This window comes from Bos indicus, chromosome 26 (genome assembly GCF_029378745.1).
Source record: "Bos indicus isolate NIAB-ARS_2022 breed Sahiwal x Tharparkar chromosome 26, NIAB-ARS_B.indTharparkar_mat_pri_1.0, whole genome shotgun sequence".
In the NCBI taxonomy this organism is placed as follows: Eukaryota; Metazoa; Chordata; class Mammalia; order Artiodactyla; family Bovidae; genus Bos; species Bos indicus.
In genome coordinates, this window is record NC_091785.1 from 18,201,842 (window position 1) to 18,220,405 (window position 18,564).

The following is an 18,564-nucleotide window of genomic DNA, read 5'->3' on the forward strand; positions in this document are numbered from 1 at the left end:
GACAGGGGGGATTTCATGGACAGGGGGGATTTCATGGACAGGGGGAATTTCATGGACGGGGGGATTTCATGGACAGGGAAGATTTCATGGACAGGGGGGATTTCATGGACAGGGGGGATTTCATGGACAGGGAAGATTGCATGGACAGGGAGGAATTCATGGACAGGGGAGCCCGGTGGGCTACGGTCCGTGGGATCGCAAAGAGTCGGACACGACTGAGTACACAGCACCACTATCTGGTTCCAAAACCTTTTTATCACCTTGAACAGAAACTCTTTACCCATTAAACACAAATTGCCTTTTCCTCTTCCTCCTAGCTCCTGGCAACCGCCATTCTTCATTCTGTAGCTACAAATTTAACTAGTCTGGGTCCCTCATTTCAGTGGAATCACACAATATTTGTCCTTTTATGTCTTAGCTATTTCACATATTTTAAAGGTCTGCTCACGTGTCAGAACTTCATTCCTTTTTATGGCTGAATAATATCCCACTGTATCGTATTTTTTTATCCATTCATCCATCTGTGGATACTTGGGTTGTTTCTGCTGTATAGTTATTGTGTGAATAATGCTAAACAGGGTGTACAGGTATCTGAGTCTTTGCTTTCAGTTCTTTGGGATTCATACTTAGGAGTAGAATTGCTGGGTTATATGGTACTACATCCAGCCTTCTGAGGAACTGAGCATACTGCTTTTTAAGAATGCTCTTGGTGTTGCCAGCTAAATGGTTTTAGAAGCCCTTCTGCATCCAATGAAAGTGAAAGTTGCTCAGTTGGATCCGCCTGCAATGCGGGAGACCTGGGTTCGATCCCTCAGTTGGGAAGATCCCTGGAGTAGAGAACAGCTACCCACTCCAGTATTCTGGGCTGGAGAATTCCGTGGACTGTATAGTCCATGGGGTCACAAAGAGTCGGACACGACTGAGCAACTTTCACTTTCATTTACATTTCATTTACATTACATTTCATTTCATCCAGTTATACCAATTACACTCCTTGGGGGTACTAAATTTCCAGAGCTTCTCACCTACCATGTGAAGTCAGAGGCACAATACTGGCATTGTGCTTCAGAGAACAGGCTTTGAGACTGAAGACTCAGCCCCTACTGTTGCCCTACGCAACGCTGGGTGAGCGTGTCAAATTTCTGGACCTGCCTCCTCATGTGGAAGATGGGAATAATGGTAGCTGTGTTGTAGGAGTGCTGGGGGGTTGCATTAGCTGATGGAGGTGCCGTGCTCGGCAGTCAACACAAGGTCATGACTACTTTTATTATTGCTCGTGAGGAACTGTTCTCAATCCCATCTGAATGTGTAAGAGTCTGAAACAGGAAGCATTTGAAGCTCACGAGGTAAATTAAAAGTAATAATCTCAAGAGGCGACATCTTTCTTGGAATCCAAGTTCCATTTAAATACAAAGAGGTGCTGAGGAGACTGGGTCAGAGTTACTTACAGGTGAGACAGGGAAGTCACGTCTGCAAAGATGCCCTCTTGGAGGGTGGAGATGTCATTGCCATGCAGGGACCTGAAGAGAGAAGAGGCCATCAGGACTCAGACTGAGGCAGACTCAGGAACTGATGGAGATGCGCTCTCTGCTGAGAGGGGCGTGTTTGAGGGAGAGGGTCCCTGAGTGAGAGATCCTGCTAGGATGGCCACAGGCAAGGAGAGGCTAGCACAGACTCTGTGACTATCACAGACCCCGCTTGTGCTATCACAACTAACCCACGCACCATGCCTGTTCACAGGACAAATGGACATGCACCCTCCCTAACTCAGCCAGGGAGCCTGAGGGGTACAGGCTTCTTCCCGGTAGGGAAGCTACTGGTGAGACCCTAGTTGAGGGTATAGAATGCCCCCCTGCCCCAGGTGGCTGCCAGAGGACTTGGGGCAAGGATACTCCAGAGGCGTGCTGTGAGCACAGGCCACACCTCGCAGTGGGAACTCTTTAGAGCAGGTTCAACATTCACCGTTTGACAGGAGACTCACATGCCAGCGAGGGGCTACCTTATCTTGAATGCCTAGGAACTTGCCCCTACACGTATATGCCAAACACAACTTGGGGCCGGCAGTAGCCCCTGGTTGCTGGATTCTCTGAGACAGAAGACTAAGCCCCTACTGTCTCTGCAACTTTGGATGAGCATTCCCCAAAGTTTCCCATGTATTCCTGGGCCTCCGTTAGGGACCCAAATGAGAGAGGACTGGCCTTCCACTTTGGGCACAGTTGGCCCTGCTGGGGCCCTGGACACGGGGACCTTCCTGCCCAGCAGCGGGGTGAAGAGGGACGTGGGGACATTCCTGTCCACCAGGGGATGAGGAGGCCCCTCGTGGGGCAGAGTTCCCCGGAGGAATGGAGAACGGGAAGACTCACAGCAGGCGCAGGGAGCGAAGCCCCTGGAAGGCCAGAGGCGGGATACACTGCAGGGAGTTGTAGCTGAGGATCCTGGGGGAAGGAAGAGAGAGGAGGGTGGGGGAAAGGGAGGGAGGAAGGGGGAAGAGTTATTAAGGGGTGCACTTCCGGTGCTGACGCAGATGGTCACCATCTTGACTGTGGTGATGATTCCATGGGCATGAACATAAATCAAAATGTGTCAACTTTTACACTTTAAGGATATACTATTAGATATTAATAATACTTCACTAGAGCTATTTTTAAAATAATAACAAGAGAAATGAGACATTTTTATCACAGGAAAGGGTTATTCCTCCTTACAGCTGCCAGGATCGCCTAGCCCAGGATTTCTCAGCCTCAGTACTGTTGACCATTCCTTGTTGGGTGGGAGGGGGGCTGCCCTGTGTGTGCTGTAGGGGTGCTGAGCAGCATCTCTGGCCTCTGACGATGAAATGCCAGGGGTTCCCCCTGCCCTCCGCCAGCTGTGACAGCCAGAAGTTCTCAACTATTCCCAAGTGCTCCCTGGTGGGCAGAGCCGCCCCTGGTTGAGAGTCACTGCCACAGGCCATGGCAGCTTCACACACAGGCTCATAAAGAAAAAAAATTGCCTGCTAATCCAGTTCCACAAGGATCAAGCCATTACTGACGGTGCACCCTGCGGGGAATTCAGAAAGGAGAAAGAAAATATTCTGTGCGTTGAATATACTGGCCTTTAGAGAGTTAACATGCAAATCTAAGGAAAAAAATTCAAATGACCCCAGACTCTTGCATCCTCGCATAGGCAGAAAAGCACTAAAGTCATTCACCTGAGATATGTTCTTTGTGATTAGCAGTAACCTTTTGATGTGTGACTACATGTTTTTCTCATAAAAATGTTCCTCTGTATCCTGGCTCCTCCCTTACCTCTTCAGAGCAGTTCCTCAGACCTATCTGAGAGGCTGTCTCCAGGCTTAACTCAACTTTTATGTTATGTATTTTTCTTTCAGTCAATAGGCTCATGAAGACTTTGAAGTGGGAACCCAGGGCAGGAAAGTGCAGTGTTCCATGGCCTCAGGCCCACATTTTGTTCCTGGGGGCCTGCCTGGGTCAGGAACCTGTCTTTTGGGATACTGGCTCTGCTATTTGACCACAGTAGGACCTAAGGGAAAGTTCTTAAGTTCTTGGCACATCATCTGTAAAATGAGGTGTTGGGAAGGTGAACAAAATACAATTCTTAAGCAGGCAAATATAAGCAATGCTTGTTACTATTTTCCAACCAATTGCTTGGAATATAAGTAAAGCAATCATTAAAATATCTTAGAACATAGGCACAAAAATGTTCAGAGTCACCATTTACAACAGTCCAAACTGGAAACAATCCAAATATCCATCAATAGTAGAATGGATGAGCAAAATGTGGCATATTCCTACAAAGGAATACTGTATAGCAACGAAAATGAAGAGACCACAGCTTCACAGAGACACAATGGAAAATAAAAGAAGACAGACATAAAAGACTATATATCCTATATGATTCAATTTATATAAGGCTCAAAAATGGGCAAAATTAAACTTCACTGTGTAGAAATACATATGTAGATGGCACTATAAAGACCAAGGAAGAGATCATTGTACAAGTCTGAGTAGGGACTGCCTCAGGAAGGCACAGGGGAATTCTTGGGGTGCTAGCTGTGTTCTAGTTTTTGCCTTAGGTATTTATACATGTGCTAGTTTTATGACTATTTGTTAAACTATATGTTTATGTTTTTCGCAGTTTTCCATATATATGCTGCATTTCACAATAAAAAGAATGTTTCTGAAAAGTCTTTTTGGCTGGCAGGCCCTGGCACCCTCCCTGGAGGCTGAGGAGGCTATGTGGGGACACCTGCTCATGACCGAGGCTTGGGGAGAGTCCCAGTAACCACGAGCCCTCCCTCCTCCCGGCGGGACTCACAGAGTGGTCAGCTGGCTCATGTTGGTAAAGGACGAATTGCTTAAGGAACTGATCTTGTTGTTACTCAGGTCCCTGGGAAAGACAGAAGAAAAAAAAAAGTATCATCATTTAGAAAGAAAGGATTCCTCCCCTTCCCCACTCTGGCCACAGCCATCCCCCAGCCAGGTGGGCAAGTGGCTCTGACCACTGGCAGGTGGGAGCTGATGGAAGAGGCATTTGGTTCACAACCAGTTACAGCTCCCCAGCTCTGATCCCTGAACTCCCTCTCTGTCCCCAGGGTTCCAGGTTTCTATTTCCTCATCCTGCACCCTGGCATCACCCCTGCCCACCATGGAAATACTCCCACCAAGGGCATCCGGGTCTCTCGACTGCCAGGTGTGAGGGGCTCTCTTCCTTTCTCTCTCACTGGCATCTTACGTGGGTTCGTTCACTCCCCTTCCCTATAATCCTGCGGGAGAGGTAGTGAACCCATTCTACAAAAGAAGGGGCAGGGTCTCGGGGTGATGAGGTGACCCACCCAGGGTCACACAGCTGGGAGGAGGTTCAGCCAGAGTCAGACCCTCGTCCATTGGCCCCTAAGGCCCTGGTCACTAAATGTACTCTCAGAGTGACCCTGCAGTGCTGACCCTCTTCTCAAATCTCTCCTCCGACTCCAGTCTTCACGCACTCCCCCTTACCACTCAGCTGCACTTCTTTCTCACCCACCCCTAAGGGATGGTCATCACTAAGCCCTGTTCTTGCTCTTCCTCTTCCTTTAGTCCTTCAGCCCTCCCGGATGCTCCTGGATTCCCACCCGCCCCGCATCCGGCGCAGACGGTGTCCTCCTCTGTGGTCCCAGCCAGACCTCTCTTTCCCCGTGATAAGGAGGGGCTGGTATTTCAGACCTGACAGGCAGTTTCATAGTACTAACTGCCTTGACATCAGTCCCCTCTCACTCCCTTCCTCTTCAAGCATATCCACATCACTAGTGAAGCTGCCTCAAATTAGACCAAAAAGTGCTCTCTCTCTCTTTGTCAGCCACTGCTGCTGCTGTGCTGCTAAGTCACTTCAGTCGTGTCCGACTCTGTGCGACCCCATAGACGGCAGCCCACCAGGCTCCCCCATCCCTGGGATTCTCCAGGCAAGAACACTGGAGTGGGTTGCCATTTCCTTCTCCAATACATGAAAGTGAAAAGTGAAAGTGAAGTCGCTCAGTTGTGTCCGACTCTTAGCGACCCCATGGACTGCAGCCCACCAGGATCCTCCGTCCATGGGATTTTCCAGGCAAGAGCACTGGAGTGGGGTGCCACTGCCTTCTCCGTTGTCAGCCACAAAGCACTCTACCTACCATCTTCACCTGGCCAATGGAACAATCACTCAAAACACAATGGCTAGGTCATTAGCAAAGACAGAAAAACGGGAGTGTCAAAATTCTGTTAAGCCAGTGCTACTCAATGTGAACTTGAACTGAATGTCCCCAAACAAGGGACCTGTGCCAAAATGCAATCACCTATGGGCTTCCCTGGTGGCTCACATGGTAAAGAATTGGCTTGCTATGTGGGAGACCTGGGTTCGACCTCTGGGTTGGGAAGATTCCCTGGAGGAGGGCATGGCAATCCACTCCAGTATTCTTGCCTGGAGAATCCCCAAGGACAGAGAAGCCTGGTGGGCCACAGTTCATGGGGTCATAAAGAGTTGGACGCGACTAAGAACAACATGATGTTAAACACGCAACTTAGATTAGCTAACAAATTTTCCACAGCAATACTTCCCCAATGAAGGAAGGAACTGTGTTGATAAAAATTCCGATGCAAGTCCTTTATCTAGTTGCAGCACATTACAAATAGTTCTCAAGCTGCCATTGACCCACAGACCACACTTAGAGTAGCAGTGCTCCAAGGCACTTAAGATGAAACAGTCTCTGGGCTCCTTTTTGACAGAATCTGGCCAATGGGCAGACAAAGACAATTGAAATGAGCTGTTAATTAAGCTGGAAGGCTAAGAGGAGCTAACCTTATTCTGAGGCTTACTTTGTACATTTTCATGAAGTAGAAAGGTCAAAGGTGGAAATAACAGAATAGTAGATGTTAGCCTAAAGAAAAAGTTAGTTACAGATGCGTATTTGAGGCTGCCGTATCTCATATTTGGTTTGGAAGCCAAGGTTGGATCAAGAAGTTTTCCATAACTCTCTACTTCTGCTCTGGCTCCTACCTTTGCAAGGATAACCCTCATTAATAGTAATTATCAGCCTCCAGGGGCACTTCGGGGATGGTGTGGGCAGAAGCAGACCCAGTCCAACCCCAGCCAGGAACAATGCAATTCCCAAGAATGGCCACTAGGTGGCAAAACAGTTCTATGCACAGATGTTCCCAACAGGATGCAGTGAAATTAAAAAACGGATCAGTACCAGACAGGGAACATAGCCAATATTTATAATAACTATAAATAGAGTATATCCTTTAAAAATTGTGAATCACTATATTGTACACCTGTAACATATACTACTACTACTACTAAGTCACTTCAGTCGTGTCCGACTCTGTGTGACCCCATAGGCGGCAGCCCACCAGGCTCCCCCGTCCCTGGGATTCTCCAGGCAAGAACACTGGAGTGGGTTGCCATTTCCTTCTCCAATGCAAGAAAGTGAAAAGTGAAAGGGACGTCTCTCAGTCGTGTCCGACTCTTCGCAACCCCATGGACTGCAGCCTTCCAGGCTCCTCCATCCATGGGATTTTCCAGGCAAGAGTACTGGAGTGGGGTGCCATTGCCTTCTCCGGTAACATTTACTATTGTACATAAACTATGTGAAGTGAAGTGAAAGTCACTCAGTGGTGTTCGACTCTTTGCGACCCCACGGCCTATAGAGTCCCTGGAATTCTCCAGGCCAGAATACTGGAGTGGGTAGGCTTTCCCTTCTCCAGGGGATCTTCCCAACCCAGGTTTGGGAGATCAAACCCAGGTCTCCCACATTGCAGGCGGGTTCTTTACCAGCTGAGCCACAAGGAAAGTCAAGAATACATAAACTATACTTCAACTAAAAAAAAAAAGAAAAAGAAAAAATGGGTGAACCAGAGTGGGGTCTGTAGGGAATTCCAGGAAAGATGGAGCAATAACAGCTAGATTGCAACGGCCCTCCTGTCCTCTGAGATGGGCCAGGATACTCACACAAGCTGCAGGTACTTGAAGGTGGACAGCTGTGCTGGAACCAGCGTGAACTGGTTCCCATCCAGGTAGCTACAGGAGAGAAGACCGCAGTTAGTGCAGCCACCTCAGCCTCAAGCAGAGTCCAGCACTGCAAGAACCTTCCGCTGAAGCCAGGGCCTTCTCACCCATGTCCTTTCCTACCTATGGACTACACGATTGGCCCTGAATCATTAACTGGAGGAGAAAATACAGACATTAGGCCATTTGGGAAGGTGCCACCAAAAAACCTGGTAAAAGCCACAGACACGTGAAGCCTCCTATGGCTTCCTTCCTGAGCCCCTGCCTGGCCCCTCAGCGTCCTCCCTGTCAGTGGGCACCACAGGCTCAATCCAGGACTCTCTGCCCTTCTTTCTGGCCAAATAGATCTGATTGGCATGTTAATACCCACCTGCCAGCCCTCAGCAGCACGCAGGTCCCTCCCTCTGTCTGCTGGTGAGGTGCCTGAGGCTGGTCCCAGATCCCAACACTCCCAGACCTGAGTTCTGTGTTTTCACAACTACATGGGCTTCCCCTGACTCCATCAGCACCACACTGCATGTTCCTAAACCATCCAGGCGCAGGGCGCTGACAGGAATCTCCACCTCCCTCTGCAGCCAGTTCTGTGACTGACCGAGCTTCTCCCACCCCCTGGTCTCTCATCATTCCCTTTTGTTCCATTTTCATATACCCCTCCCCGACTGCACCAGCCCCCAGGCCTAGGCTCCTGCAGCAGCTTTGTTCTGTTCTCTGCACCTGGGCCTCCATTCTGCTTCTTACTACATACACCACCACCCAACCACTGTCCTTAAAGCCCAGCCGCTAAACTCCTTGTCAAGTTTCCCAGGGCTCCCCTTGTCTACAGGGCAGAGCTTGGGATTCAAGATGCTGTGACCTGCCCTCCCACCCCCACGACCACCAGCCATCAAAAAGCTGACCTGAGCTCCTGGAGCTGCAGCCCCACCGAGAGCAGCCCTTAGGATGCCTTGTCTACCCTGCAGAGGTCCTGGTCACCCTCTCCTCCTGCCAGCAGGCGGGGGCTACTCACAGCTCTGTGACATTCTTGGGGATGCCCTTGGGCAGGGTCTGGAGGTGCTTGTTGCTGCATCGAACCACGGTGTCCAGGCAGGCGCACTCCTGGGGGCACTGCGGGCGGGGCAGGCAGCCCCCCTCCTCCTGGCCTGGGGAGGAAGGTGAGAAGCCACGTCAGTGAGGGGACAGGCCTCCTCAGGGCCTCATGCAGCCAGCACCCCACTTCAGGGCGCCTCGGAACAGAGGCCTCTTGCTGATGCTACGTTGTATACCAGTCAGTCCTCTCTTGGCTGCAGCCCTCCTCCACCACGGCCAAAGCCCCTTGGATCTGTTTTGAGGTTAGAATCAGTCTTGGGTTCACCTCTTCCACCTCAGACCTGAGATGGACCCGGGTACAGCAGTGAAGGAGGATGGTGGCCACATCATTTCTTGAGCACCTACTGTGTGCCAGACACTGTACCAAATGTAATTTCTTTAATGATGCAGTAAACGGGGACCACCATTGCTCCTAGAATGTGAGCATCACGGGGACGGAGACCTGTGTTCCTTTCTTCTTTTCTGTTCACTGAAGGGGCCTAGCACTGACAGCAGGGCCCGGCCCATACCAGCCTCCAAACAGGTCAGCTGAGTGAAGGAATGAAGGACTTTCTATCTTACTGAGATTGGGAGAGGTTAAATAGCTTGCTCAGGTCTGGAGGTTGATCAGAGGCAACATGGAGTCTGTACCCAGGTCTGGCTGGCCCAGAATCTGAGCGCCTTCTATCCCAACATCCTTCACAGATTCATTCATGCATTCAATAAATAGTACTGAGCACCCTCTGTGTTCCTTCCTTCCTTCTGCTTGAGTGTAAGAGGGACGATAAGGACACCAGGGTCCCAGGAAGCAGACTGGAAAGAGGATAGGAGGTGCTGAGGAAGGTGGGGAGAAGCCAGGAGGCTGAAGCAGGCGGAGAAATCCCCAGTGCCGGGGCTCCTGAACACAGACAGCTGGGCCAAGACAAGACTCTGTCACTTTTAGAAAAAATCTGCTTCCTACAGTTGCCTGTGTGTGTGATGCTCTGGAGGGGGAGGCGGGGGATGGAGGGATAGGCTAGATTCTGTGAGTGCAGGGAAAGAAGGACATGACCCCAGAAGAGAGATCGAGGATTCAGGGAAAAGAGAACACTGACCCAAGAAGTGACCCAAGTATGGAGGATGGGGCCCCCTAATAGAGTCCAGTGGGTATTGCAGACAAGCTGAATCCATGGCCTGGAGCCCTTAGGAACAGCTAGGAGGTAGGTCTCTGGGTTAAACATACTTAAAGAAATCACACTAAGATGTTAACTATGGTTTTCCCTGAGTGATGAGCTAATAGGTAACATTTATGCCCTTCCTTTGTCTGTATTTCCCCATTTTTTAAAACAGCAAGCCCACCGGAGACCCCACCAGGCTGAGGCAGGGGCAGGACTGACTGAGTGTCCATGCTCCTCACTTCTCCCCTCCCCAGGGGACCCCTCCTCTCTGGGGCGCGACCACGCCCTATCCCCCCATCCCCCGGAGGGTGCCCACGCATTACCTTCTTCACACCTGAAGTCGGGGGAGGCCACGTCCTGCAGGGGAATCTGCCGCAAGAAGTCTGGGTTCTGGCACCGCGGGTTCCCCGTCACGATCTTCCTCTTGCGCAGCCAGTCGCCCAGCCACGCCAGCTGGCAATTGCAGTTGAAAGGGTTGGCCAGAAGGTTTCTGGAAGAGGCGGGTGGTGTGACCAGGAAAACCGCCCCCAGCCAGACGCAGTTGTCCCCGCAAAGCCGGCTCCCGCCCGCCACTTGCTGGCCACACGGTCGCCCACCACTCCCGGACCGCCAGCAGCTTCTAGGAGGTGGCATGTTAACGCGCAAGGACCCAAACGCTGGAGTCCTTCACAGTAACCGCAGAAGACCGGCCGCATCCTGCAGGGCGACGAGCGGGCGGGGCTCCGGGGGTTCAGCCCCGCCCGCGCCGGCCCTGCGCCCTCGGAGCCGCACTTACAGCGTGGAGAGGGCCTGCAGCGTGTCGAAGGCTCCCGGGGAGATGGTGGCGATCTGGTTGTCGTAGAGCGAGAGGAGGCGCACGTTGCGCAGGCCCGTGAAGCTGTCGTTGTGGATGCAGCTGATACGGTTGTTCCTCAGCATCCTGGGGCCGGGAGAGGAGGGGGAGCCGGGGCTGTGCCGCACGGCCATCCGCCTGCCCTGTGCTTTGGCCACCAGCGGCCAGTTCACAGGTTCTCCTCCGGGGACGCTGAACCACAGAGAGGGGAGCCCGGCGCCCACCAGTGCTCCTCTCCTGCCCTGCCTGCCTCTGAGATGCCTGCCTCTCCACCCTGCCCACACAGGCCGCCCATGCTGACAACCATCACCCTCATCCCCGGGTGCCCACAGCCTCCCCAACCTCCAGGCCACGCACCACAGTCAGCACCTGAGACTTGCCTAAAACTTAAACCTGGCCACGTCACTCTCCAGCCTAAAGCCCACAGCAGCCTCTAAACTGTGCACAGAATCCTGTTTAAACTCTTTACTACCCAGCCCCAGACCAGCACCTACCCACCTTCCCAGGGATGGTCACACTCTCCACCTCTCTGTCCTTCAGGCTTGCTGCCCAGGCCGGCATCCCCACACCTTTCCCCAGCTATGATCTCCTTCCAGAACGACCTTCTTCCTCACTTATAGCTGCAAAAATCTCTGTTTGTCCTTGAACATCTGACTCTATTCTCTTTCCCACACAAAAACTAAAATCAAGCCTGACATAAAATAGGCAATTCACAAAAGGAGTTGAATGGTTTAAATTAAAATGGATGTACTAGGTGAGGGAGATTAAAAGGCACAAACTTCTGCTATAAAATAAATGAGTCATGAGCATGAATGGACAGAAATAAAGTTTATGAACATCCATTGAAAAATGTTCAAACTTACTAGTAATCAAGGACATTTAACTGATATTGCATCTTTGCCTGCCAAATTACAAAATCATTAAAAACATAATAATAATAACAATAAGGCTCAGGGTTGGCAAGAGGGTAAGAGGATGGGCACCTTCATGACAGCTGGCAGGAGAACTACTGGGGACCTCCTGGAAGTGTGCCTGGTGAGATGTACCAGGAACCCTAACCCGGCCCTCTGTGCTTTCACCCAGCAGGTCTACCTTTAGGGATTTATCTTTAAGGTAATAATTCCTAATGGTCATAGAATTTCATGATGAAGACATTAATCACAGCATTGCTTGTAATAAAATTAGAATTAGCCTTAATCTCTAATAATTATGTAGCTCCTTTGTCCATGGGGATTCTCCAGGAAAGAATACTGGAGTGGGTTGCCATGCCTTTCTCCAGGGGATCTTCCAGACCCAGGGACTGAACCCAGGTCTCCCGCATTACAGGCAGAGTCTTTACTGTCTGAGCCACCAGGGAAGCCCTATGTAATATATATAATCATTCAAAAGAAATCATAAAGATGCTCACATTATGTTTAAGGAAAAAAGATTACTAAATAAAATGTATTCAAGGATTTCATTAAGATATGTCTGTATGTTTGCATGCATGTATGTGGGTGTATGTGTGTAAGCATGTAGGTACACACGTGTGTGTGTGTCAATAATTAACCGTGACCAGCGGAGGGGTTATGGGCACTCCTTTTCCTGTGCCTGCACCACTCCTGCAGGCTCTGTCCCAGCACCAGCCCCTCCTCTTTCCTGTCTACTCCAAGTCTTCCTTGGAAAGAACTCAAGTGAGTGGTTGAATGCCCACGGCACCCTCTCTCAAGGAATACTGCATGCGTGTTCAGTTGTTCAGTCGTGTCCAACTCTTTGCGACCCCATGGACTGTAGCCCATCAGGCTCCTCTGTCCACAGGATTTCCCACCCAAGAGTACTGGAGTGGTTGCCATTTCCTACTCCAGGGGATATTCCTGACCCATGTATTGAACCTGTGTCTCCTGCATCTCCTGCATTAGCAGGCAGATTCTTTACCACTGAGCCATGTGGGCCCTTCAAGAATTTGTAGGCACATATAAAAAAGAACGAGGCAGCCCTCTATGAAGAACCTGCCACACCAGTGGAAAAAAAAAAGCTGCAAAACAGTGCAGAATAAAACCTTTTGTAAAACAGACAAAAGTCCACAGGGAATCCTGTCGTGTATATGTTTACCTTACCTAAATTCCATGACACGTGCTCAGAAAACAAATCTATAGCCTTACTGCCGTCTGAGATTTAAATCCAGGCAGGTGGCTTCTAGAGGTGTTGTCCACATGGTAGACACTACCCACGTGCGGCCATTTAGATTTAAATTAACTAAAATGAAATGAAATTCAAAAGTCAGTGCCTCCATAGCCGTGTCCACATGTCAAGTGCTCCCCTACACACGTGGCTACCAGGCTGGACAGCGCAGATATAGCACATGTCTGGCCCTGTGGCAAATCGGACAAGACAGCACTGCCTCTTGGACGCTCTAAAGGTCTACACGGTCACCTGAAGAGCTGGTGCTGCCTGGACCGAGAGAGGAGCTCCCTGCAGATTCACGGAGGAGTGGCTGGTTCCCGACGTCTGGAGAGCTCTGCCTGGGCTCTGAGTCGTGGGGTCCCGGACTCCCACCTACACCCACTTGAGTCACCCCTGTGCCACGTCCCTGCCACTGTCGCACCGGCCACTCCTGAACTAAACACATGTGCTGTGATGTCGCAGCCTGACCGCAGGGCAATGACAGGAGACCTCAAGAAGGGCCCATGTCCCCATTCCCTCACCTGCCATGAACCCCACACCCCAGGGAACAAGAAGACAGGTCTCGTGCCACAGTGACCAGCATCTGATGACTCGGTACGCTTCAGCCAGGGTCCTCGGCCACAGCCCCTCAACTGCTGCAAGCTGGGGCTAGGGTAGAGACACCCCCTCGCTCTCCTGCCCTTTAACGCAGGTGCCCACGCTGTGACTTGGCCTCTGCCCCTGCCCCCCTGCCCCCTGGCTGCACACTCACAGCGTCCTCAGGCCTTCCAGGCCCCGGAACATGCCGCTCCGGATGGACTCCAGTTGGTTGGCGGTCAGGTGCAGCTCGCTCACTGAGGCTGCGCCCTCGAAGGCCCCATCTTCAATCTCCGACACCTTGTTGTTGCTCAGGTTTCTGGGGAAGGACTGTGGAGTTCAGGACGCCCTCCCTGCACCCAGCCCCACGCACAGAGCCCTGACCCCCACGAGGTCTAAGGATTTCCCTTCCCCATCCTGCCCAGCCTCCTGACTGCACCTTCCCGCCAATGAGTAACTCACATTTTCTTCAGATGGGTGAGTTTTTTAAACATTCCGGTGGCCTCCAGGATGGAAATCTCATTGTTGTTTAATCGTCTGTAAGAGGCAACGAAGGGAACTTATACATCCATAAAGGACAGACATTAAAGTATCTTCCAAACTGAGATTATTTGGGACTCAAACAAAGGGGACTCCTGGAAGAATTTCTCTGGCCAAGCGAATTGATCCTATTTCAAAGGAAGGTTGGGCCAAGTGCTAGGGGGGTAAAAGGGGGATAATTTTAACATGAAAAATGCCATGAAATGTACCTATGTAAATAACAGGTGTGTATAGGTATCCACACACATGCACATACATGTGCACAGATTTATATTTTTAGAGAAATAACAATAAAAGAATGGCTTAGGCTACAACTTGAGCTAATGGAACCAGGTCCCCACAAAGAAAGCAAAAGCATGATTGAGAGAAACTGCCCTGGTTCAGGCTGGTGACCTGCTCTGGGGCCCAGAGACTGCCCTAGGGCGGGGTGGGGAGTGTGTAGGACTGGGAGTCAGGGCACAGGGGCCACTCCCTGCCGGAGCCAGCAGCTGGCATGCTTCTGGGGTGGGGTCTCCAGTGGTCCCCAAAGAAAGCTGCAGCAGAGGAAAACCCAAAGAAGGCCCAGGAGGGTCAGTGGGAGCTGGGGGGCAGGTGAGGGTGTGGGGCAGCTGAAGACCCTCACAGCTCGGCCGTGGCCTGGGGTACGCGCTCAGGGATCTTGGTGAGCTTCAGGCTGGAGCATTCCACCATGCTGGCCTCACAGCGGCACTTGTGAGGACAGACCACGTCGCTGTTGCACTCGCTGTTCAGCTGGTAGTCCTCAGCGCCTGTGGTGAGAGGGCAGAGGCCGGGGGCAGAGGGGCTGCCAGCAGCCCTGCCCTGCGCCCCTGGCCTGCCCGCCCCAGCCCCCTGCCCACCCACTGGCACCATCCCAGCCAGGCTGGCCTTGGTGCCCCCTCCTACCTGGAATGAAGTACTGCTCTTTGGCTGAGGAGAGAAGGAGAAACACTACCATGTTGGGATTGTCCAGGACATGCAGGAACAGCCCAGGCCCCCACCCTGCTGCCCAGCAGAAGCCAGCCCAGGAACCAGGCTAGGGTCGCGAGTCAAAGCCCTGGAGCCCACCCACCCAGCTCCTGAGTGCAGGTCTTGCTGCTGAGCACAGATGTTCCTTGCCCAGACTGATGGGAGTGGGGATGGTACCACCCCAAGTAAACCGCCCCCAGGGAGCACCAAAACCACGGCAGTGTTCACAGGTGTAAATGGATAATATTTGGGCTTCAGAGGCTGACCCCCTGCCACCCCAGAGCCTAGAGGAGGCAACCATCTCTCTGAGGAGAGTTCCCAGGCCTCCTGGGTGTCTCCTAAGTCTTGAAAGAGCACCATCCTGGGAGTAGAGCAACCTAGGTTCTTGGCAGTCCTCCCTGGGGGATCTGCAGCCAGTCCTCCCGCGGCCTCAGTAAGACCCAAGTCTACAGTGTGGGTCCTACACCCTCCAGCACGGGTCCAGAGAGGTCCAGCCACCCTTGTTGGAACCACCCAGGAAACACCTCAGGGTCCCTGAGCAGACTGAAGGCGGGTGGGCGGCTACCTGAGCACCGGAACTTCTTGCTTTTGATCTGGCCGATGCGCTTGTTGGCAAGGCGTCGGGGGCTGGCACAGCGGGCCCCACTGGTCTCGATAGGGTTGGAGCGCAGGAAGTCTGCCAGCCACTTGAGGTTACAGTCACAGATGAAGGGGTTCTGGGCCAGATGCCTGTCCAGAGGGGGCAGATTGGGGATGAAAGACAAAGCTGCTCACTTGTGTTGGTGGCCACCTGAATGGGGCCTTGCTGGCCCCGACGGAGAAGTGCACCTCCTGAGGACACCACCTGGGGGCGCCCACCCTCTACCACAGCCTCACAGTGGGGCCAGACCTCCATCCCCCCGGACCTTCCAGCTGTCCCTTCAAGCCTCACTCTGTCCCTTCTCCTTCTACTCACGTGTCTCTCCCTCTGTCCTGTGACAGACAGGAGTGGAGGCAGGAGTAACCTAGAGACCAGCCAGGGTACCCCTGTCCTTCCAAGAACGAGATGATGGAATGGGCATTAGAACCCAAGACGGTCAGCATCCAGGGGCCTTTGGGCCCCCGGCGCTATAAGTCCTGGACTGTCCCCTCCCTGTGGCCCCAGGCAGCAGCAGCGTCTGCCCCACAGCCTCGGTCAGGAGGGGGTGGTGGCTGGGGTGGCAAGGCTGCGCCCGCAGCTGGGTTGGAAGGTCTCCAAGTACCTGCTGCAGGTCCCTCAGCTTTCAGTGGAATCTCCATTCCCACCCCAGGCCATGGGGCTGCCTCCCCTTCACTGTTTTACAGGACGTCTCTTGACATAGGAACCTCAGAAAGCATTGTCGAGTAGCTACTTACTGGGGAGCCACTCACATCTTCTCACCAGCTCCCTGCTTTACCAGCAGGCTACATGTGGGGAGGGGGCAGCTGACAGGTGACACCAGCTAAGGGCACACAGATCACTGTAAGTGACCACAGGGGAGCCTTTCCCTTTGGCCCTAACCACTCTGCAGGGCTTCCCTGCAGAGAAGGGAAGCCACTCTGGTGGCTCAGAGGGTAAAGAACCCACCTGCAATGCAGGAGACCTGGGTTCAATCCCTGTGTGGGAAGATCCCCTGGAGGAGGACACGGCAATTCTCCCCAGTATTTTTGCTTGGAGAATCACCATGGACAGAGGAGCCTGGTTGGTGACAGCCCATGGTGTTACAAAGAATCGGACATGACTGAGCTACTAAGCACGCATCCTGTAGGCTCAGATCAGCCACTTCTGAACCTCCCAGCAGCCCCCTTGCCCACCTGTGTCAGGGCCAGTGCAGAGGTGCATGCCCTCCTATCTACACCAAGACAGCCAGGGGGAAAGAACCCAGCACTTGTCCTGGCTCCTGTACCCAAGAGCCAATGCCTCTGCAGTGACCAGCTCAGAGGACGCGCCATGCTGCGGCCACTCTCCCTCCAGGTATTGCTATCAGTTCCAGTCGTCTATGTATTGGTCCCTGCTGGGGTGCAGAGCTTTCCAAGCAGAGAGACGAGCCCTTGCCTAGAGTCTGCACCCAGCTCAGCTCAGACCTTGGCGACTCTGTCTCCATCCATCCCTTCCCAGACTCTACCCTCTGGTCACTGGTCAGGATGCCTGGTGACAGCCTTCCCTGCCAGGTTGTCCCTCCACTCCTCTTTGCAGTGCCCGCTGCCCTTTCCTGCCTGAGTCTTGGCTCCTGTCAGCTCCACCAGGTGCGCCAGACCCCTCCCACGCCTTCTGCCTTCTGCTGGATAGTTTGTTTCCCGATTTGAACTGCCAGTTTATGCAGAGAAGATGTGCTTGCTGCCTCCCCGGGGCAGAATTTGTAGTTAATCTGAAATACACTAGGATTCCGGGGTTACTCTGGGATTGCTCCTGCTGCCCGTCACATCTGTCTGTGCCTTAGTACCCAGCCTCTGCCTGAAAGAATTGCTTGCCTCTATCACAATCTTGGCAGAAAACTCTGTTTAAAATCAACTCAATTATGTTATTCAGGCATGTATTAAAAATGTCCAAGGGGTGCAGAGTAGAATACAGAGTTTTTTAAAGACAGGCTATTTGTGTCAAAGGCAGCCTATAAAAATGCAACCACCCACCAAGGCAAGTGACTTCTGTATAAAGCTAAGTATCTGACATAAAGTCAAATTTTTAGCAGGTGTAAAGAGAGGGCAACTGGGGAAAGAAAATGCTCAAGAGGATAAAAGCACGTTTGGGAAAAAACAATCATCTTGTTAAAGGCACACCCAGAAATAGGTTGCACAAGCTGCCCAACCGTTCTTTTCATGGACATTTCTGAAAGTAGAAGATAGAGGGGAAAACTGATTCCCAGTCTCTTTCTTGGATTATGCATTAAGATGTCGCAACTAAAAATCTTTGGGGCAGACACTCAATATCATTAGTCAAATTAAACCCACAATGAACTACCATTTCACACCTACTAGGATGGCTATAATCATAAAGAAAAGCAATACCAAGTGTGGGCAAGGAGGTAGAGAAATGGGAACCTTCATAACGTTGCTGGTGGAAATGTAAAATATGTATAGCCACTTTGGAAAACAGTGGCAGTTTCTTCAAAAGTTAAACACAAATTTCCCATGTCATCCAGAAATTCCAAGGGAAATGAAACCCTCTGTCCTCACAAAGATGTGTGAGCAAATATTCACAGCAGCATTATTCATAATGGCCCCAAAGTGGAAATGACCCAGATGTCCATCAACTGGGAAGGAAAAACAGAATGTGCATAAATGGAAAATTATTTGTCAATAAAAAGGAACAAATACTCATACATGCTTAGAATATGAAGGAACCTCAAAAGCATTATGCTAAGCAAAAGAATTCAATCACAAAAAATGGTATATCATATGAGTCCATTTTTGTGAACTATCCAGAAAAGGCAAATCTACGAGACAGAAATTAGATTAGTGATTGGGTTAGTGGATGGGCTGGAAATAGGAATTGATTGCAAATGGGCACAAGGGATTTTGGGAGGGTAATGGAAATGTTCTAAAATTGAATTGTAGTGATAGCTGAACAACTGTAAATTTACTAAAAAATCATTGGACTGTACACCCAGAACAGGTCAATTATATGGTATGTAAGTTATACCTCATTCAAGCTTTAAAAAAAATTTTTTTTAATCTCTTGGGGCAAGTAAAATTACAAAATCAATACTGTGACACAGGGCCCTCAGCCACAGATATCAAAGCTATGGACAA

The 18,564-nt window shown here is 51.3% G+C and overlaps 1 protein-coding gene across 1 annotated transcript in view; it reads right to left on the minus strand.

Moving 5' to 3' along the window:
* SLIT1 (slit guidance ligand 1) overlaps positions 1 to 18,564 on the minus strand; it is a 175,168-nt gene that overhangs the window by 32,021 nt on the left and 124,583 nt on the right. Inside the window, exons 14-25 of the mRNA XM_070781276.1 lie at positions 15,383 to 15,546; positions 14,755 to 14,778; positions 14,474 to 14,618; positions 13,774 to 13,848; positions 13,487 to 13,630; positions 10,516 to 10,659; positions 10,064 to 10,230; positions 8,525 to 8,657; positions 7,462 to 7,530; positions 4,318 to 4,389; positions 2,364 to 2,435; positions 1,449 to 1,520 (exon numbers count right to left, since the gene is read on the minus strand). Coding sequence (XP_070637377.1) covers positions 1,449 to 1,520; positions 2,364 to 2,435; positions 4,318 to 4,389; positions 7,462 to 7,530; positions 8,525 to 8,657; positions 10,064 to 10,230; positions 10,516 to 10,659; positions 13,487 to 13,630; positions 13,774 to 13,848; positions 14,474 to 14,618; positions 14,755 to 14,778; positions 15,383 to 15,546 — 1,281 coding nt within the window. The remainder of the gene's footprint in view (positions 1 to 1,448; positions 1,521 to 2,363; positions 2,436 to 4,317; positions 4,390 to 7,461; positions 7,531 to 8,524; positions 8,658 to 10,063; positions 10,231 to 10,515; positions 10,660 to 13,486; positions 13,631 to 13,773; positions 13,849 to 14,473; positions 14,619 to 14,754; positions 14,779 to 15,382; positions 15,547 to 18,564) is intronic.